This window comes from Myxocyprinus asiaticus, chromosome 42, assembly GCF_019703515.2.
Source record: "Myxocyprinus asiaticus isolate MX2 ecotype Aquarium Trade chromosome 42, UBuf_Myxa_2, whole genome shotgun sequence".
NCBI classification, from domain to species: Eukaryota; Metazoa; Chordata; class Actinopteri; order Cypriniformes; family Catostomidae; genus Myxocyprinus; species Myxocyprinus asiaticus.
Genome location: NC_059385.1, coordinates 26611949 through 26635000, shown reverse-complemented (window position 1 = coordinate 26635000; position 23052 = coordinate 26611949). Strand labels below are relative to the sequence as shown.

The 23052-nt window shown below is 41.5% G+C and overlaps 1 protein-coding gene across 1 annotated transcript in view; it reads right to left on the bottom strand.

Moving 5' to 3' along the window:
• Positions 1-23052, bottom strand: part of sardh (sarcosine dehydrogenase) — a 108674-nt gene that overhangs the window by 49813 nt on the left and 35809 nt on the right. Inside the window, exons 10-11 of the mRNA XM_051684515.1 lie at positions 20153-20243; positions 18080-18221 (exon numbers count right to left, since the gene is read on the bottom strand). Coding sequence (XP_051540475.1) covers positions 18080-18221; positions 20153-20243 — 233 coding nt within the window. The remainder of the gene's footprint in view (positions 1-18079; positions 18222-20152; positions 20244-23052) is intronic.

Genomic DNA, 23052 nt, shown 5'->3' with positions numbered 1-23052 from the left:
AGCTGCTGACTCTCTCCACTGGTGCTCCATTGATGGTGATGGGACCGTGTTCTCTGTCTTTTCTTCTGAAGTCCACCACAAGCTCCTTTGTCTTACTGACGTTGAGGGAGAGGTTGTGCTCCTGACACCAGTGTGTCAGAGTGTGCACCTCCTCTCTGTAGGCCGTTTCATCATTGTTAGTGATCAGACCTACCACCGTTGTGTCATCAGCAAACTTAATGATGGCATTGGAGCTATGTGTTTCCACACAGTCATGTGTGTACAGGGAATACAAGAGTGGGCTGAGAACACAGCCCTGTGGGGCTCCAGTGTTGAGGGTCAGTGATGAGGAGATGTTGCTACCTATTCTAACCACCTGGCGTCTGCTTGACAGGAAGTCCAGGATCCAGCTGCACAGCGAGCTGTTTAAGCCCAGAGTTTCTCATCTAACTTGGAGGGCACTATGGTGTTGAATGCTGAGCTGTAGTCTACAAACAGCATTCTCACATAAGTGTTCTTTTTTTCCAGGTGGGAGAGAGCAGTGTGTATTGTAGATGCAATGGCATCATCAGTGAAGCGGTTGTTGCGGTAAGCAAACTGCAATGGGTCTAGAGAGAGAGGCAGCACAGAGCAGATGTGATCTCCGATTAGTCTCTCAAAGTATTTGCTGATGATGGGGGTCAGAGCAAATGGACGCCAGTCATTTAAGCAAGTGATTTTGTATTGCTTTGGAACAGGCACATTGGTGGACGTTTTAAAGCATGTGGGGACTACAGACAAAGAGAGGGAAAGGTTGAAAATGTCCGTATAAACACCAGCCAGCTGGTTCGCGCATGCTCTGATGACGCGGCCCGGAATGCCGTCTGGGCCCGCGGCTTTGTGGATATTCTCCTGTCGGAAGGATCGGGTTACATCTGCTACAGAGATGGAGAGTGAACTAACCTCTGTAGCTTCGGCCACGAGAGCTCTCTCCGCGGGGGCGGTGTTATTTCCCTCAAAACGAGCATAAAAAGTATTTAGCTCATCCGGGAGAGAGGCAGAGGTGTTCATGGCGGAGTTTTTATTCCCTTTAAAGTCTGTGATGATGTTAGTTCCCTGCCACATGCTTCTAGAGTTGGCGGTGTTAAACTGTCCTTCAATCTTGTTCCTGTTCTGGCATTTTGCTGTTCTGTTTTTTGGAGGGCATAACTGGCTTGTTTATGCTCCTCCGCATTCCCAGAATTAAAAGCGGAGGTCCGCACATTAAGTGCCGCGCGAACATCGCTATTAATCCATGGCTTCTGGTTCGGATAGATCTGTGTTGTTCTGGACGGAACGACGTCCTCTACGCACTTTCTGATGAAACACATTACGCTATCAGCGTAAAGCTTGATGTCGTCATCAGAGGCAGACCGGAACATCTCCCAGTCCATGTGATCAAAACAGTCCTGTAGCGTAGAGTCTGATTGGTCCGACCAGCACTGGATTGTTCTGAGAGTGGGTGCTTCCCGTTTCAGTTTCTGCCTGTAAGCGGGCAGAAGCAGAATGGAAGAGTGGTCCGATTTGCCAAATGGTGGGCGGGGGAGGGATTTGTAGCCATCCCAGAAGGAAGAATAGCAATGGTCCAAAACCCGGTCCCCTCGTGTGTTGAAACTAAGGTGTTGGTGGTATTTTGGTGCGACTGATTTGAAACTGGCTTTGTTAAAGTCCCCGGTCACAATAAATGCGGCCTCAGGGTGCGCGGTTTCCTGCTTGCTTATAATCCCATACAGTTCCTTGAGTGCCCGGTCTGTGTCGGCTTGTGGGGGGGGATGTACACAGCTGTGATAATGACCGCTGTGAATTCCCTCGGTAGCCAGAATGGTCAACACAGAAGCATGAGAAATTCCAGATCAGGAGAGCATATACATATATATATATATATATATATATATACACACACACACACACACACACACACACACAGTTGTGCTCAAACGTTTGCATACCCTGGCAGAAATTGTGAAATTTTGGCATTGATTTTGAAAATATGACTGATCATGCAAAAGAAAACTGTCTTTTATTTAAGGATAGTGATCATATGAAGCCATTTATTATCACATAGTTGTTTGGCTCCTTTTTAAATCATAACGATAACAGAAATCACCCAAATGGCCCTGATCAAAAGTTTACATACCCTTAAATGTTTGGCCTAGTTACAGACACAAAAGGTGACACACACAGGTTTAAATGGCAATTAAAGGTTAATTTCCCACACCTGTGGCTTTTTAAATTTGCAATTAATGTCTGTGTATAAATAGTCAATGAGTTTGTTAGCTCTCACGTGGATGCACTGAGCAGGCTGGATACTGAGCCATGGGGAGCAGAAAAAAAAAAAACTGTCAAAAGACCTGCATAACAAGGAAATGGAACTTTATAAAGATGGAAAAGGATATAAAAATATATCCAAAGCCTTGAAAATGCCAGTCAGTACTGTTCAATCACTTATTAAGAAGTGGAAATATATATATATATATATATATATATATATATATATATATATATATATATATATATATATATATATATATATATATATATGACACATATATATATGACACACACACACACAGGCATGCAAAAGTTTGGGCACCCCTGGTCAAAATTTCTGTTGCTGTGAATATTTAAGTGAGTAGATGATGAATTGATCTCCAAAAGGCATAAAGATGAAACATTCATTTCAACATTTTAAGCAAGAATAGAGTATTATTTTTGTTTTGCACAATTTTAGAGTGAAAAAAAAGGAAAGGAGCACCATGCAAATGTTTGGGCACCCCAAGAGATTTTAGCTCTCAGATAACTTTTACCAAGTTCTCAGACCTTAATTAGCTTGTTAGGACTATGGCTTGTTCACAATCATAGTTTGGAAAGGCCAGGTGATGCAAATTTCAAAGCTTTACAAATACTCTGACTCCTCAAACCTTGTCCCAACAATCAGCAGCCATGGGCTCCCCTAAGCAGCTGCCTTGCACTCTGAAAATTAAAATAATTGATGCCCACATAGCAGGAGAAGGCTATAAGAAGATAGCAAAGCGTTTTCAGATAGCTGTTTCCTCAGTTCGTAATGTAATTAAGAAATGGTAGTTAACAGGAATGGTGGAGGTCAAGTTGACGTCTGGAAGACCAAGAAAACTTTCAGAGAGAACTGCTCGTTGGATTGCTAGAAAGGCAAATCAAAACCCATATATGACTGCAATAGACCTTTAGGAAGATTTAACAGACTCTGGAGTAGTGGTGCACTGTTCTACTGTGCAGCGACACCTGCACAAATATGACCTTCATGGAAGAGTCATGAAAAGAAAACCTGTCCTGCGTCCTCACCACAAAATGCAGCGTCAGAAATTTGCAAATGAACATCTAAACAAGCCTGATGCATTTTGGAAACAAGTCCTGTGGACTGATGAAGTTAAAATGTAACTTTTTGGCCACAAAGAGCAAAGGTATGCTTGGAGAAAAAAGGGTGCAGAATTTCATGAAAAGAACACCTCTCCAACTGTTAAGCACAGGGGTGGATCGATCAGGCTTTAGGCTTGTGATGAATCCATGATGATCCAAGATGGTGGCGCTGTAGCATGCAGCGGCTGCTCCGGATCCAAATGGTGCTATTTTTTGTTTCTTAGCCCGACTTTTACAGTACATGGATATCGGAGCAACCGGTGTTCGTGTTTACCATCGCCAGACACTGCTCAAATACAAGAATCATGCAACAACCAAGCTGCATGATGAAGTCAAGCGGTGTGCAAGGAAGCGGAAGTGCGGCAAGAGGGCGGGGGTCCATGCTAGGCTAAAAAAAAAAAATCCCTAGCCGGCCGGCTCTCCTGTCTATCCTGTTCTCAAATGTTCGCTCCTTGGACAATAAACTGGACTACATCCGACTCCAGCAAACTACGCGGCGTGAGTTTAGAGACTGCTGTGTCTTAGTTTTCACGGAGACGTGGCTCAGAGACAGAGTTCCGGACGCCGCCATTCAGCTAGACGGGCTCGCCTCGTTTTGTGCCGACAGAAATGCAGCTCTGTGCGGCAAGACTCACGTGGTGGCTTGTGTGTTTACATCAACACGAAATGGTGCAAGAACTCTATGCTAGTCTCTAGCTACTGCTCATCGCTGGTGGAGTTTGTGACTGTTAAATGCAGACCTTTTTATTTACCACGGGAATTCACCACTGTCATTATAACCGGAGTTTACATTCCCCCCAGTGCTAATGCTAAGGAAGCGCTCTGTAAACTGTATGGGGCTATTAGCGAACTGCAGAATGCTCACCCTAACAGACTGTTTATTGTCGCCAGAGATTTCAACCATGCGAATCTAAAGACAGTGCTCCCTAAATTCCATCAGTATGTTGACTGAGCCCCGCCCCCACCTCGGCTACTCAGACCACATCTCTGTTATGCTAATCCCAGCATACAGACTGCTCGTCAGCCGCACAAAACCGTTTCTGAAGCAGGTGAAAACTTGGCCAGCAGGAGCCACCTCTCCTCTTCAGGACTGTTTTGAGTATACTGACTGGCACATGTTCAGGGAGGCTGCAACATATGGCGACTCTACCAACTTGGAGGAATACACAGCATCAGTGACCAGCTACAACAGCAAGTGCATTGATGATGTCACTTTCTCCAAGACCATCACCACACGCTCCAACCAGAAGCCGTGGATGACTGCGGAGGTACGTGCGCTGCTAAGGACCCAGGACTCTGCCTTCAGAGCAGGTGACAAGGTGGCCCTAAGAACAGCGAGGGCCAAACTGTCCCGGGCCATCAGAGAGGCAAAGCACGCACACACCCAGAGAATCCACAGTCACTTCCAGGACAGCAGCGACACGTGGCGCATGTGGCAGGGCATCCAAGCCATCACCAGATCATGAGGCAGATCAAGACCCAGCTGCCCCCCTCACTAAATCCACTGCAGTTCGCGTATCGTCCCAACCATTCAACAGACGATGCCATTGCCACCACCCGGCCCTAACCCACCAGGATAAAAAAGACTCATATGTTTGAATGCTGTTCATAGACTTCAGCTCAGCATTCAACACAATCATTCCTCAGCATCTGATTGGAAAGCTGAACCTGCTGGGCCTGGACACCTCCCTCTGCAACTGGATCCTGGACTTTCTGACTGGGAGACCTCAGTCAGTCTGGATCGGGAACAGCATCTCCACCGACACCACACTGAGCACTGGGGCCCCCCAGGGCTGTGTGCTCAGTCCACTGCTGTTCACTTTGCTGACTCACGACTGTGCAGCAATGCACAGCTCGAACCACGTCATCAAGTTCGCCGATGACACGACCGTGGTGGGTCACATCAGCAAGAATGATGAGTCAGCATACAGAGAGGAAGTGCATCGGCTGACGGACTGGTGCAGAGCCAACAACCTGTCTCTGAATGTGGACAACTCAAGAGATGGTTGTTGACTTCAGGAGAGCACAGAGTGACCACTCTCCGCTGAACATCGACGGCTCTGTGGAGATCATCAAGAGCACCAAATTCCTTGGCGTTCACCTGGTGGAGAACATCACCTGGTCCCTCAACACAAGCTCCATTACCAAGAAAGCCTAGCAGCATCTCTACTTTCTTCGAAGGCTGAGAAAAGCAAATCTCCCACCCCCCATTCTAACCACATTCTATAGAGGGACTATTGAGAGCATCCTGAGCAGCTGCATCACTGCCTGGTTTGGAACTTGCACCATTTCGGACCACAAAGCCCTGCTGAGGATAGTGAGGACAGCTGAGAAGATCATCGGGGTCTCTCTTCCCTCCATCAAAGACATTTACACCACACGCTGCATCCGCAAAGCAACCAGCATTGTTGATGACCCCACACACAAACTCTTCACCCTCCTGCCATCTGGCAAGAGGTACCGAAGCATTCGGGCCCTCGCGGCCAGACTGTGTAACAGCTTCTTCCCCCAAGCCATCAGGCTCCTCAATACTCAGAGACTGGACTGACACACACACACACACACCTGTACACCATCCAACTTTTGCACATGTCCAGAGTTGCACTTAATTCATTGTCACTTTATACCTGGCTGCTACCTCAATAACTGCTATGTCCATAGAACACTATTTCATAGTATGTTAAGTTTACATTCGGCATTTTTAGAAAGTGTCATCTTTTTGCACTACTCAGATTAGAAATGTGTACTGGTCAACGCTGCACTGTCTCTCACTGTCTCTTACTGTGCCTATTGTCCTGCTTCCTTTTTAGTAATTATTGTACTGTCCTGTACTTTTTGCACATGTTTGCACGTGCACTTTATGTAGGAATGTGTAGGTCTTATTCAGTCTGTGTAGTCTCGTGGTTCTGTGTTTGTCCTATGTTGTTTTATGTGGCACCATGGTCCTGGAGGAACGTTGTCTTGTTTCGCTGTGTACTGTACTAACTGTATATGGTCGAACGACAATAAAAAAAACCACTTGAACTTGAACACTTATGTTGCAGCTAGCGGCATGGGGAGCCTTTTACTGGTAGAAGGAAGAATGTATTTAATTAAATACCACGAAATTCTGGAAGCAAACATCACACCATCTGTAAAAAATCTGAAGACGAAAAAAGGATGGCTTCTGCTACAGTATAACGATCCTAAACACACCTCAAAATCCACAATGGATGACCTCAAGAGGTGCAAGCTGAAGGTTTTGCCATGGCCCTCACAGTCCCCTGACCTGAACATCGAACATCTGTGGATAGACCTCAAAAGAGCAGTGCATGCAAGACGGCCCAAGAATCACAGAACTAGAAGCCTTTTGCAAGGAAGAATGGGTGAAAATCCCCCAAACAAGAATGAAAAAACTCTTAGCTGGCCACGAAAAGCATTTACAAGCTATGATACTTGCCAAAGGGGGTGTTAATAAATACTGACCATGCAGGGTGCCCAAACTTTTGCTTCGGGCCTTTTCCTTTTTTGTTTTTTGAAACTGTAAAAGATGGAAATAAAAAAGTAAAATTGCTTAAAATATTAAAGAAATATGTCATCTTTAACTTTATGCCTTTTGGAAATCAGGCCATCTTTAGCTCGCTTAGCTATTCACAGCAACAGAAATTTTGACCAGGGGTGCCCAAACTTTTGCATGAGACTGTGTGTATGTGTGTGTATTTATGTGTGTGTATATATATATATATATACACACACACACACACACACATATACATACATACATACACATATATACACACACACACACACACACACACACACACACACACACACACACACACGTACATACATACATACATACACACACACATATACACACACACACATATAGCTCTGGAAAAAATGCAACACAAACACATATAGCTCTTTGACCACTGCAAAATTATCAGTTTCTCTGGATTTACTATTTATAGGTATGTGTTTGAGTAAAATTAAATTTTTTGTTTTATTCTATAAACTACTGTCAACATTTCTACCAAATTCCAAATAAAAATATTGTCATTTGGGAATATTTATCTGCAGAAAATGACAACTGGTCAAAATAACAAAAAAGATGCCATGTTTCAGTCAAACCTCGAATAATGCAAAGAAAGCAAGTTCATATTCATTTTAAACAACACAATACTAATGTTTTAACTTAGGAAGAGTTCAGAAATCAATATTCAGTGGAATAACCCCGATTTCAAATGACATCTTTCATGCATATTGGCATGCTCTCTACCAGTCTTTCACACTGCTGTTGGGTGACTTTATGCCACTCCTGGTGCAAAAATTCAAGCAGCTCTGCTTTGTTTGATGGCTTGTGGCCATCCATCTTCCTCTTGATCACATTCCAGAGGTTTTCAAAGGGGTTCAGGTCTGGAGATTAGGCTGGCCATGACAGGGTCTTGATCTGATGCTCCTCCATCCACACCTTGATTGACCTGGCTGTGTGGCATGGAGCATTGTCCTGCTGGAAAAAACAATCCTCAGAGTTGGGGAACATTGTCAGAGCAGAGGAAAGCAAGTTTTCTTCCAGGATAACCTTGCAAGTGGCTTGATTCATGCGTCCTTCACAAAGACGAATCTTTGTGAAAGATCCTCAGCCTGGCTCTTCTTTGCTTCTCATTGATGAAGGGCTTTTTTTCTAGCTTTGCACGACTTCAGCCCTGTCCCTACGAGCCTGTTTCGAACCATCCTCGCCACGCACTTCACCCCATCTGCCGTTTGCCATTCTTTTGATCACTTGATGTCATCCTATGGTTGAGTGACATTCGAATGAGTTGGCGGTCATCCAGGTCAGTGGAGAGTTGTTTTCGCCCTCTGCCGGTCTGTACCTTTGTTGTCCCCAATGTCTTTGAAATTTTAAGGATGGAAGCAACATGATGCTTGCTGTATCCCTTTGCCAGTAAAGCCAGAACTGAACCCTTCTTTGCCTCACTGAAAACTTTTCAACTCTTTTGGCATGGTCAATAGTTATTGTTTTTTATTCCAATTACTTTTTAGGTACTACTAGCACTGTTTTTGCCATCCAGCTGGTCCTATTGCAAGAAGATAGTGAAGACCACAGCAGTGTTTTTTATATTTTTCCTCGTTAAATAAGATTTGTTTCAGGTGGTCATCTAATCAGTACCTCTAAGTAGAATGAGGTGTGCTTGTGTTGGAATTCAACAGACACTGGAATGGAATGGCTGCCATACATTTTGAGATGCTGGTTTTGAGATGCTGATTTGGAGTGGTCTCTTAATTTTTTCCAGAGCTGTATGTGTATTGTTATGCGGTGCGTAACTCGACACCTTTACCTTATTTTTATTATTCTCAGGTTAGGTAAAGTAAGTTGAATCTGGCTTAAATTATAAGCATTTTAAAAATACTTACAACCTGGACAGAACACTCCTTTGTGGTACGTTCTAGCTCACGATCTCAAAACATAAAAAATTAAAGCCTCGGTAGGCAAATTTCTTATAATCAAAAAATAGTATTTATTGATTACAATTTATTTTCTAGCAGTCAAAATGATTTTAGGTATATACAAAGTAAAAAAGTAGAAGATCAAAAAAGTTTTTCTATCACAGGCAATATCAGCAAGGCATCTAGCGTCAGAGATACTGTTAAAAATAAAGCAGCATCTGATGTAATCATCAACACATCAGTCTTTTATACACGTCCTGTCTATCGGTAACTGCCCAGTTGGTGTCGTCAGTTGTAACTTCGAGTCCACTTCAAAAAGTCTCTTTAAATAGTCTTTGCTTTGCCTCCTTTTTCGACGACGACGAGTTTTTCTCCACTATTGTCCATGTATTCATGGTAATACATCTTTTTTTTACTTCTGTATATAATATAGCATATATATAAAGTTGGTCTAAATACATGATCTCGCCACTCTAAGTCAAATAAAATACTTGTACAGCAAACAAGTCTCCTTTTTTTTTCTTGACCTCTAATTCAGCTCTGTGCACCTAGCTTGTACACCCATAAATCTAACTTCGCCAACCATTTTCTCTCTCTGTTAATATCACCTTTGGCCAACATTTTGTCTGCACAACATGTTCAAACATGCCCTATCTACAGTAACATGTTCACTCTGGTCTTAACTGTATATAATAAATTATGTTTACCTAAATACATACAACACTAATGGGTAAACATACAATAGTATACAAATCCTATCCTCATTGTTTAAATGTGTAACACGCTTTACAGATAACAGCAGTTCACTCAAAGTTTCATGTATCTCTAGAAACAAAATATTGTATTTAATACATTGGCTAAATATGTGTATCAAACAAGGTGGCAGAAGTAATAGCATTTTCTCCACATTACTCATATATATATATATATATATATATATATATATATATATATATATATATATATATATATATATATTTGTGGTGGCTAAGGTGTTCTGAGTGCTTGCTAGTTGGTTTCTAAGGTGTTCTGAGTGATGGTTACAGCACTGCTATTGCTAGGTGTTCTGGGTTCTTTCTGGCCTAAGCCAAAAGTGGCCATCACAGTCTCTAAGATATTGTGGTCTTTATAGCTCAGGTCCCTTATTCAAAGTCTATGGGATTCTTTCACCTGCTTTATCATCTGCCAAACAAAAAAATGGTAAATCTGACAGCACACTTCTCCTATATAAGCCACATAATTTGAGGTATCACATGTCTATAACAGCAATGGTATTTGCATGCTACAGTTGAATTCTTTGGGTTAGGGGTTTGTTGACATGCCTAAACTAAGTATGAGCAATAATAGTTTACCATAGAAAACAACTAATCAATACAACTGTACACAGACAGATTTTGAGCAGAAATGTCACAGTTTATATTGAAACTCTAAATATCAGTTTTGTATTTACAGCATCCTTCTCTAGCGCTTTTGCGCTCCACTGCTCAAAATAATCCATCACGATTTCTCCGGCAATTCTCGAGATCTAAATAAAAAAAATAAGGAATCAGTCTACCCTCTTTCTCAACCCCCCACACAGCACCAAATTTTAGTTCTTTTTCAACCAGGCCAGAGAAACACTGGTTGCTAGGCAATTTGCCTTCCATCTCCACACGTTAGTCTCCTGAAGTATGGCGCTCACGAGCTATGCATGAGTCATGCACAGCAGCTTGTATTATCCAGCATGAAATGCTGTAATTTATTGTTTTTTTTATAATGATAATGGTAGTGTTCTGTAATCTGCCTGTGGCTAAAAATATTATTTGCAGGACTTATATTGCTCGCTGTTGCCATGCCAATGAGCCACCAGGGTACTTGTTGTCCACGCTGTTACTTAACAGGGGAATTTATAGAAGTATGTGTCAAAATACTCACTTGGCGGTGATAGATGTTGAAAAGAAAGAAGCAAAAGTTTCTAGAAGAAGAGAAAACATACACTTTGCTCGAGTGTTTTTACTAAGCACATACAGTCAAAGGTGTTAGTGGGTATGTAAAAACAACAACTATGAATTAGGAATAGTTCGCTGTTACAGTATAAGGATGGGCAAGGGGGCAGCGGGAACCGGCTGAACAGTAAGTTTAAAGACAAAACTCAAACTTAAAACAACATAAAACAAAAACAAATGAAACGTGGCCGCATGCGTCTCTCTCTCTCTCGAACTGGCGTCTCTGGATCCCCATTATCTCACTCTCCCGCTGAACAGCTGATTCAGCACAGGCCATGCACAATCATGGCCAGGCCACACCCTCCTCATCACACTCCTCCCCCGCCCGATTCAGGCCGGGGCACCACCAGTCTGACAAACTCCCCACTCCATCTCTGGAGGGGAGACGTTGCCCTTCCGGCCGCTTTGTCAGCCAGTGGTCCGCCCTGCCTCCTGTGAATCTGGGGGAGAGAAGAGGGGAGGCATGGGGAGAGGGAAAGGGCGAGCGGAGACACACGGTCCTCAACCGCTCCACCACCCTCTGGCGGACGCCAGCTCGCTCCTCCCCATCTTCGGCGGAAGGCAGCAGTTCCTCCAGCTCTCGGCGGCCGGCAGCGACCTCTCCATCCCAAGGCAGACGGCCCTAGCTACTCCCCTGGTGGATGGCAGCGGTGAGGACTCCTCGACAGAGCATCTCTCCTCCCTCTCGGGTTTCAGCACCACTGTAACAATTCAAGGTCGGGCAAGGAGGCAGCGGGAACCAGCTGAACAGTAAACAAAGTTTTAATGTCAAACTTAACTTAAAACAAACTTAAACACAGACACACTTGCAACGTTCCTGCGTGCGTCTCTCTCTCGAACTAGCGCCTCCGGCTCCCCTTTATCTCGCTCTCTCGCTTATCAGCCGATTCAGCACTGGCCGTGCACCATCACAGCCCTGCCCATCGGTGTGGGCCGCTAAGCCCCGAACCACCTCAAGTCCCAGAAACGCCCCTGGCTCTGCCATGCCCTCCTCCTCATCACACTCACCTTAAAATAAAATTCCAATCCCATATCAATTTCTTTGATGGAATACATCATTATTTAGCAGAATTGCCAGCCTGATTTTTTCCATACAATTTAAGTGAATGTAGAGGAAGTTTTTCAAGCTTCAAAATGACATGAAAGCACCATGAAAGTACATAAAGGTAGTATGCTGCATACTACTGTGATTTATGTGTATTATGTTGCAGTATAAAGTTACCAGTCACTGGTGAGTCAAATAATTAGTCGCATTTGGAACAAGACCGATTGTTAATTTTGGTCCCTGGTAGTGATTCTTAACTTGTGGGTGGTAGATATGGTGAGTTCTGGAAAAAACAAAAAAATTTGGCTAATATCTTGACTAGATTTTTTTTAACTGTATTTTGAAGTGTCCATGATTGCATACACATGCATGTTAATTATCTCTTTAAACCGTACTACCAAATACTGGGACGTCTACTGTATTCTGTCCTGTATTTTGAAGTGTCCATGATTGCATACACATGCGTGTTAATTATCTCTTTAAACCAAACTACCAAATACCGGGACGTCTACTGTATTCTGTCCCCTTAATAAGACAGACAAATAAATGTTTTTTCCCTTAAATTAATAGACATTAGGGCTGCCCAAGTTAACACTTTACATTTTGAGAAAGGCAGATGAAAGGCAAGTGTTTTTAACCAATCCAAGTTATATCTCACATCCCTTTACTAGCATTGGATTAGCTCAGGAAGATTTCTGTGTTGGAAAAAGATTAAATATTTAGGTAGAATGTTAAATGTATAGTCATATTAGTGAGGCTCAGTGGTCTAAATGAACGCACAGTGTTATTATTGCTAGCTAGCTATATTTCAGCAGGCTATTATTCACCAAGAAGAAGCCTTCTTGTGTGGCTCAACGCCTGGAGCCTAGCCAGAACAAAGTGTTATTTTTGGAAACACTTAAACATTATCTTTTTAGCAGTAGCTTAGCAACAAGTTTTTCAGGCAGCTACACTTATCCAGATGCTAGCACTAAAATACTGGATAATGGATTCACACGTAACACTTTTGGCTAGCTTAAGTGTATACAAAATTGTCAAAGTTTCAAAATTTGTCAACTTAATGATTTACATTTAAATTAAAGACGTCTTGATGTAACTGACACCATTGTTTTTTTTTCACACGATAGGCCTGTGCAAAGTTCAGTCTCTATACATACAAGAACAAGCAGACAGAAAGCCAGGAGTGAAATAGAGAAAGCAGGACACTGAGAGAGAGAGAGAGGGAGAGAGAAAGAAGAGGGACAAAAAAAGGGATGGGACATTTATTTAGCATTTAATGCGCAGCTGCATTGTTCCCCTGATGAATATCACGCAATATCACTGCAATCACACACACTGTTAGAGTGCTAACAGTGTAAGTGTTCAAAAAGCACACTTTAAATACCTATTAGCAAGTCAGAATTTTCAGCACGCAAAGCACACAAGACGAGACGTTTTAAAACGATATAACTCCTTTTTAGTGCCACGTTAAATTCTAAAAGAAAATTATGATTTTGAGAATAAAGTTGAAAAATCTCATAAAAGGCCTTTTATGATAATAAAGTCACATAGTTTTGTGAATAAAGTAGTAATGTCACGAGACTTAAGTATCAATATTTTGAGAATTAAATCAAAATAATGAAGTCATAACATTATGAGATTGCAGTAGCATTTGATGTTACTTTCCTTCCGATTTTATTCTCATAACATTACAACTTTAATCTCATAATGCTACGAGTTTATTCTCAAACCACTACAACTTTAATCTCAAAATGCAACAACTTTATTCTCATAACATTACGACTTTAATCTTGTAATGCTACAATTTTCTCATAAAATTATGATATTAATCTCAAAATATTACTACTTTAATCTCATAATGCTACAACTTTATTCTCGTAATTTGAAATTTATTATCAAAACCTTACTATTTTAAACTCGTAATGCTACAACTTTATTCTTATTAACAGTATGATTTTATTCTCAAAACATTACTACTTTATTCTCATAATGTATTCTACTGGCAAATGTTCAGTCTCTGGACAACAAGCTCTGCGAGCTGAGGGCGCGGATCTCTTTCCAGCGAGAGATGAGGGACTGCTGCATTATCTGCCTAACAGAAACTTGGATGTCAGCGGAGATTCCAGACTCAGCCATCGAACCCGCGGGGTTCTCTGTGCACCGAGCGGACAGAGCGAAAGACCTCTCAGGTAAAAGCAGAGGTGGTGGTGTATGTTTTATGATCAACCAATCCTGGTGTGATCAGAGGAACGTACATTCTATCAAGTCTTTCTGCTCTCCTGATCTGGAATTTATCATGCTTCTGTGTCGACCATTCTGGCTACCGAGGGAATTCACAGCGGTCATGATCACAGCTGTGTACATCCCGCCACAAGCCGACAAAGACCGGGCACTCAAGGAACTGTATGGGATTATAAGCAAGCAGGAAACCGCGCACCCTGAGGCCACGTTCATTGTGACCGGGGACTTTAACAAAGCCAATCTCAAATCAATCGCACCAAAATACCACCAACACATCAGTTTTAACACACGAGGGGACCGGGTTTTGGACCACTGCTACTCTCCCTTCCAGGATGGCTACAAATCCCTCCCCCGCCCACCATTTGGCAAATCAGACCACTCTTGCGTTCTGCTTCTGCCCGCTTACAGGCAGAAACTGAAATGGGAAGCACTCACCCTCAGAACGATCCAGTACTGGTCGGACCAATCAGACTCTACGCCACAAAACTGTTTTGATCATGCGGACTGGGAGATGTTCCGGTCCGCCTCTGATGACGACATCAAGCTTTACGCCGATAGAGTCACGTGTTTCACCAGAAAGTGCGCAGAGGATGTTGTTCCGTCCAAAACAATACGGATCTACCCGAATCAGAAACCTTGGATTAATAGCAATGTTCGCTCGGCACTTAATGCGCGGACCTCCGCTTTTAATTCTGGGAACGCGGAGGAGCATAAACAAGCCAGTTATGCCCTCCGAAAAATCAGAGCAGCAAAACGCCAGTACAGGAACAAGATTGAAGGACAATTTAACACCACCAACTCTAGAAGCATGTGGCAGGGAATTAATATCATCACGGACTTTAAAGGGAATAAAAACTCCACCGTGAACACCACTGCCTCACTCCCGGATGAGCTAAATAATTTTTATGCACGTTTCGAGGGAAATAACACTGCCCTCACGGCCGAAGCTACAGAGGTTAGTTCACTCTCAGTCTCTGTAGCGGATGTAACCCGATCCTTCCAACGGGTGAATATCCGTAAAGCCGCAGGTCCAGATGGCATTCTGGGACGCGTCAGAGCATGCGCTAACCAACTGGTGTATTTATGGACATTTTCTGCCTTTCCCTCTCTTTGTCTGTAGTCCCCACATGCTTTAAAACATCCACCATTGTGCCTGTACCAAAGCAATACAAAATCACTTGCTTAAATGACTGGCGTCCTGTTGCTCTGACCCCCATCATCAGCAAATACTTTGAGAGACTAATCAGAGATTACATCTGCTCTGTGCTGCCTCCATCACTGGACCCATTGCAGTATGCTTACTGCAACAACCGCTCCACTGATGATGCCATTGCATCTACAATACACACTGCTCTCTCTCACCTGGAAAAAAAGGAACACTTATGTGAGAATGCTGTTTGTAGACTACAGCTCAGCATTCAACACCATAGTGCCCTCCAAGCTAGATGAGAAACTCCGGGCTCTGGGCTTAAACAGCTCGCTGTGCAGCTGGATCCTGGACTTCCTGTCAAGCAGACGCCAGGTGGTTAAAATGGGCAGTAACATCTCATCACTGACCCTCAACACTGGAGCCTCACAGGGCTGTGTTCTCAGCCCACTCCTGTACTCCCTGTACACACATGACTGTGTAGCAACACACAGCTCCAATGCCATCATTAAGTTTGCTGATGATACGATGGTGGTAGGTCTGATCACTGACAATGATGAAACAGCCTACAGAGAGGAGGTGCACACTCTGACACGCGGGTGTCAGGAGCACAATGTCAGCAAGACAAAAGGAGCTTGTGGTGGACTTCAGGAGAAGAGAAAGTGAACACAGCCCCATCACCATCAATGGAGCACCAGTGGAGAGAGTCAGCAGCTTCAAGTTCCTGGGTGTCCACATCACTGAGAAACTCACATGGTCTGTCCACACTGAGGCCGTTGTGAAGAAGGCTCATCAGCACCTCTTCTTCCTGAGATACATCCTCACACGGTTCTACACCTGCACTGTAGAGAGCATCCTGACTGGCTGCATCTCTGCCTGGTATAGCAATAGCACCGACCACAACCGCAAAGCCCTGCAAAGGGTGGTGCGAACTGCCAGACACATCATCGGAGGTGAGCTTCCCTCCCTCCAGGACAGATATACCAGGCGGAGTGTGGAAAAAGCTCGGAGGATCATCAAAGACTCCAGCCACCCGAGCCATGGGCTGCTCTCACTGCTACCATCAGGCAGGCGGTATCGCAGCATCAGGACTCACACCAGCCAACTTCATGACAGCTTCTTCCCCCAACCAATCAGACTTTTGAACTCTTGATCTCTCATGATCAATATACATCAGCACTGCACTTTATTAATCTTATTATCTCACACTGCACTGTCATAATTATATCTCTCTTAACAACATACTGGCAACTGACTATCAACCGACAGCCTGAATGTCAATACAGTACAATACAACCTACTGTACATTTTATATATACTATATATACTATTTTTTAAATGTATAATGTGCATTCTATATTGTATGTATTGTATAATGTACATTGTATGTTATTATTTGTATATTGTGTTGTAATTATGTGTATATTAGATTTTAAATTGTGTTGTGTAAATCTGATGTTTATTGTAAATTGGTATATGTCTCATCACTGTCACGACTGCTATGTTGCTCGGAACTGCACCCAAGAATTTCACACACTATCGCACTTGTGTATATGGTTGTGTGACAATAAAAGTGATTTGATTTTTTATTTTATTTGAATGCTACGACTTTATTCTAGTAATCTGAAATTTATTATCAAAACAGTACTATTTTAATCTCATAATGCTACAACTTGATTGTCAATACATTACTACAGTACTGTAATCTCATAATTTATTCTCGGAATTTGGACTTTATTCTCAAAACATTACTATTTTAATCTAGTAATGCTACAATTTAGTTATAACATCCTAAAAATATTACTACTTTACTCTCATAATACTATGACTTTATTCTTGTAATTTGGAATTTATTCTCAAAACATTACTACTTTGTTCTCATAATGCTACAACTTTATTTTCATAAAATTACGACTTAATTTCCAAAACATTACTATAATCTCATAATGATACAAATTTATTCTCAAAACTTTGACTTAATTCTCATAAAAGGACTATTATGAGATTGTATCAAAACATTGCAATTTTAATCTCTAAATCTTTATTTTGTTTTATTTTAACATGGCGCTAAAACACTGTCGTAAGTATCAAAAACTGCTATTGTCCGTTATTTTATTTTTTTCATTCAAAGGCTAGATCAATTTTTTATTTTTTTGGGTGCCTAACAATTCAATCAGGTTTTTACATTTTTTCAACAAATTATGAAAATTGGGGATCAGACTCATGGTGAATATTTCAAATATGTCATACTTTCATGCTTAGTTAAATTAGACTTTTAAACCGGGTGACATTTCAAATTATTTGTCCTTAAAGAGGTCATATCATTAGAAATAAAACTTTCATAGATTTTCTGAAATAAAACATATGACTGTCCATATTTACATCAACATTGCCTTTTCAGTGTTCAGAAACTTGACCTTCCCAGTCTCGGTGAGATAATAAGGAGTAAGTATATACAATTATTCCTAAATACCAGAAGAACTAATGATAAGAGTAGAATACGAGAAGGTTTTCAAAACCCTGCACTGCACCTGGCTGTTTGTAGCACCTGCCGCTCTGCATATCCTCCCGAAGGATCCCAATGTTAGAAAAAGGCAGCTAAAGTTTATTTTTAACAAGATTTAATCATATTTATCAGATCTTAACAGTTTATCAAAAAATCTTGGTTAAAACACCTTGGCTAACATCATAAGTGGACCTCAGGGGCAAAATAAAATGTACTATTTAAGTATTAATAATATATGTTGTTTTTTATGGTCTATTCTGAAAGTATAAGAAATGATATTTGATTAGCATGAATGATAACATAGTAAAACAGATGGATGAATAGGGCAGAACCTGGTGAAGGGAGTCTCTCCTCATGTTGCGGCTGGCCAGAGGTTCGTCGAAGGGGAAAACCACTGAATAGTTTTTGGCATATGACTCGTGACTTCGCTCTCTGATCCAGCGGTTGTTATCGGTCAGGGAGTGATGGAACCGCCTAAGATGGAGAAAAAGAGAAAAGCAATAAGGAACACACATATATTTTAACTCTGGAGCATGACAGCTCAGTTCAGAGTTTGCTGCCCTTTGTAATGGCAGCTGACCTTGATAATACCACTCATCTGATTCCCTGAGCTGGGTGTCATGATGGTCCATTCACAGACATACACTTTGGGAGGAATCATTACTTGTAAGGGCAGTTGGGCATGGCATGTTAACAGAACCCATGTGCAGTGTTTATAATGCCCCTTGGGGATAAGACACATGTATGGTTGGGAATTGAGAACCAATTCTTACTTAGAACTGTGTCCATTTAAAAGAAAAACAAACAAACAAAAAACACATGCGAACCAAATGATTTTGTTGATGATGTTTAATTCCATCAATGGTTCTTGAATGTCTGCATTCTAATGCAGATGTGGATGAAAACAGTAATAAAACACTCAACAATCTGAGGCCACATCCACACTAATCCATTTTAGTTTGAAAAGTCAGTTCTCAGTTTCCAAGTGTCATCGTCTTCCAAAGAATGTGGTAATGAAGAGTGCTTTTGAAATGCTGTATTTTTGGGGGAGGAAAATGGTGTTCTAGTGTGTACAGGTAGTGCAAATCGATGCATTTTTAACCGGAAAAATATTAGTGTGGATGTGGCCTGAATCTACAGTGCCACAACAAAAGAAATTATTGTATGTTTTAGCTGAGTTGTGAGCTTGCAGTCTGAATTGAATATCAATGAAACTGGGCGCCACAAAATAATAAAAAGAGAACTAGACAAGAAATGTTGTCTCTGCTGGTCGCTCACAATAACACACATACAGAATGACCAGTGTAGTATGATTCAGAAATGATGGACTCTTATGAGCCAGTTGTTTTTAATAAATCAGTATAAAAACACAAATCAGCCTCAAACACACAAACAATTGGTTTGAATCAGTCTACTAACTTGCTCACTGAATTAGTCAGAACAGTCATTACTTTCGGCATGTCCAACCATTTACCGACTAATTCATATTAAAATGTGTAGGTAAAGATAGACATTCGTGACAGAGATTTGTTGTTATGAACAGTTTTTTTTAAATATAAAACATAAAAATGTATTACCAAAAATAGTGTTAGTCATTTTTGTGTAGTATTTTAGTTTAGTATATAGTTATACTACAGTATATCAAACTATATATTGGACACATTTTATATGATAAATGAATCATTAAGGAACTGGAATAAAATTAATTTTTTTTTTTAATCCCATTTTCTCCCCAATTTGGCATGCCCAATTCCCACTACCTACTAGGTCCTCGTGGTGGCGCGGTTATTCACCTCAATCCGGGTGGCGGAGGACAAGTCTCAGTTGCCGATTCTGAGACAGTCAATCCGCGCATCTTATCACGTGGCTCGCTGTGCATGGCACCGCGGAGACTCACAGCATGTGGAGGCTCATGCTATTCTCCGCGATCCACGCACAACATACCACGTGCCCCATTGAGAGCGAGAACCACTAATCACGACCATGAGGAGGTTACCCCAAGTGACTCTACCCTCCCTAGCAACCGGGCCAGGAGACACGGCTGGAGTCACTCAGCACACCCTGGATTCGAACTCGCGACTCCAGGGGTGGTAGTCAGCATCAATACTTGCTGAGCTACCCACGCCCCGAACCTGGAATCATTAAGTGAATTGGAATCAGAACTCAAAGAACATAATTAGAGAAACAAGGAACACATTTTAACAAAAGACAAGCAACCTTTGCACCTCCTTGATTGATTACTGATCAGTACATGTTTATGTGAGAATTAGATGGATTGTGAAGATAAACTGTGATACACAAACTCAGTGAGATCAACTGCAGTGATATTTGCTATATAGATCTATCTGGGGTTGAAAGAAGTGCACACAAAAAAAGTTCACACACACACACACACACAACCATACCTGATATCATATCCATACATGTCTTTCTCGGGACGTCCATGGATGATCCAATGAGCCAGTTCCCTTCCACATCCTCCCCCCAGCATCATACCTGCCAACCAAATGACAAACCACACCTCAGTCATACATGTCTTCCTTGTCATATTCATAAATGTCCATCAACCTTATCCTTTTTCTGTCAAATCAGTCAAACACATGTACAAACCTAAGCATACCATTTAACATGCTACAAAGTACTTCCCTGGGTCCTTCTACGAACACAGTGACTGATCACTGTCAATCAGTATATAAAGAATGACAGCCCGAAGATTTGTGCTTTCAGACTGAGCTTTGAGGAGACAGGACAAGGCTTCAGAGACAAGACATGGATGAATTGGAAGATCAAATTGTAGAGGAATACAAAGGAGGATTGAAGGGCATGTTGAAATGTGAGAGAACAGAGGGATAGACAGATCAGAAGGGAGAGGGAGGCATTCAATGAATGAACAACACAATCTGGGAGTGTAAGAGCCATACAGAGGTGGTGGTGGTGTCTCTTAAGGACTTTTAGCTCGTTAGCTGGCTGATGACATCATTAACATTAGTCAGCTACCACATAGTCATTGATTAATGGATGCATGCCATGTTGCTACTTCATCTTACAATGTTCATCTCCCACATGCTGGGTGGAACATTTCATGAGTTCTTACAGCAAAGCAGAGAGACACTGAGGTGCACAACACTTTGACAGTTGTAGTATGGACACAGAGCAATTCACATGACAAGCAGAAAGGTGTTCCTGTTGGCAAAAGTTTTGGAAAATTAGAAATTAGGGCTGGAAAATTTTACACGTTAATTTCTGCGCTAATTTTGTTTTAACATGTTTAAAAAAATTAACGGCATTAACACAGTGTCCGTTTTTTTTTTTACTTCCTGAAACTTCATGTAATAGGAGAAAGGTGTCCCAAGTCATTCCTGGCAGGTCACTCAGCCTCCGATTAAGGTGGGGTTAAGGCATCTGCCGCCTGCCAGGAACAAACCCAGACACTTTTGTACAATGGCGAAATGCCACTAATGTGTTTCCCCACTTTCTGTGGCTAAAATTGGCATATATAAATGTTCAGGAGGTACACACTCGACTCAACTGCACATCCTAACACAGAAACTGACTGTGTAAAGCGGTGCATGCTTATTCATTACGTGTCCCGGGCATAATAAACACGTGAGTGGATTTACTGTAAGGAGAATGGAGACTTCACCTGCAAGCGGTGAACCAGGTGTGTGAGAGTTATGGGCAAGCTGCCGTATCTCTTGGCATCAGCCAAAAATGCTCACTGACTTTCATCTGAACCTGTGTCACAAGCAAAACTGCGAAAGAGAGACCCAGCGTGTGAGAAAGAGACCCGGCCTGGCCGTTCAGCAAACTGCAGTCAGGTATACTTATAGAGACTGAACGGCAGCCAGAGAAAATAACAGTTTTTGAGATTTTAAATTTCAGCAAATTAAACTTCAGCATTCAATGTTTTATATCTGTATGTATAGTGTCTAATAATGCACTGACAATGTACACTTAAGTTTCTCTTGACAAGTTTGATATGAATTGAATCTGCCCATTTGATCCAATTATTAAAAAAAGTCTGCTGTAAAACACCATAAGATTTTGCCTTTTAATTACAACATGTCCACTGATTTTATGGCATGTATACATATACTTGTATTAAAGATTGATACCTGCAAAAATATATCTAATTAACTCTATCCACATTATATATATATATATATATATATATATATATATATATATATATATATATATATATATATTTATTATGAAAAAACACTGAGCATTGTAACATGTACATATTTAAATAATTAAAATAAATGACGACCAACCAATCTCTTACAAGTTCTTTGAGACAAAGTAAAATATTTATGATGATTTTTTTAACGTTTGGTGTAATGTGTCATGCACTATAATTTAATCACGATTAATCATGATTAATCACAGTAAACTGTGTGATTAATTAGTTTAAAAAAAAAATATCGATTCACAGCCCTATTAGAAACGTTTAAAACTTGAATTGGCTAACCCTTTAACTTTTTCAATGAAGGTTCCTTAAGGTGTCTTTCTGTACACTGCCAAGTTAAGGCGGCTCTCTTGATTTAAGCAATTCGATACGACTTTTCACCAAGTGGATAGTAAACAATTCGTATTCGAATATTTGAGGGAAGGACATCAACTGAGAAACTGTTAAAAAACAAGTTGCCCATGATTCCTCTGTCTTTTATAGCATGAGTACTCGGATAGTTGTGGTCCAGTTAACATGTATTAGAGGACTGCATCCCAACCCGGGCCCGATGGGACCCGAGACACCGCCAGGTTTCGGGCTGAGTTTGGGTCAGTTTTTCCCAAGTATGACTTCGGGTTTGGGTCAGGTTTGAAATTAAAGAAAAAATAAACAGGCCTACGTAACTTGTTTCACACATGCACTTTTACACTTAATGTGTTTTTGCACACATCTGCTCTGTTTTTCCATTGTTTTTCTATGTAAACACATGTTGTTGCACCACATCTCACTGTTTCGTCAGCATCTCACACAAGACCTGCACATATTTTAGACACCGTGTCAAGTTAAAAATAACTTTTCAAAAAGTATGACCAGACACCTATGTTCAGTTTCATTTATAGCACTGTGTCTAGCTTGTCTTTTATTGCAGGTGTCACAAAGTTTCAACGTTCTGAAAGTTCAGGCTGCAAAAAGGACTTTGTGACTGTTATACTGTTGCACATGATTCCAGATTGCTCTTCGCCAAGCAAAGTTTGGCGCTTGATAAACAGTCAGCCAATGTTTCGTTCCCTTCTGCTCTGGTGTGCTGAGGGGCCACCGTGCCTTGCTAAAACTGTGTATGTTTACCGTTAC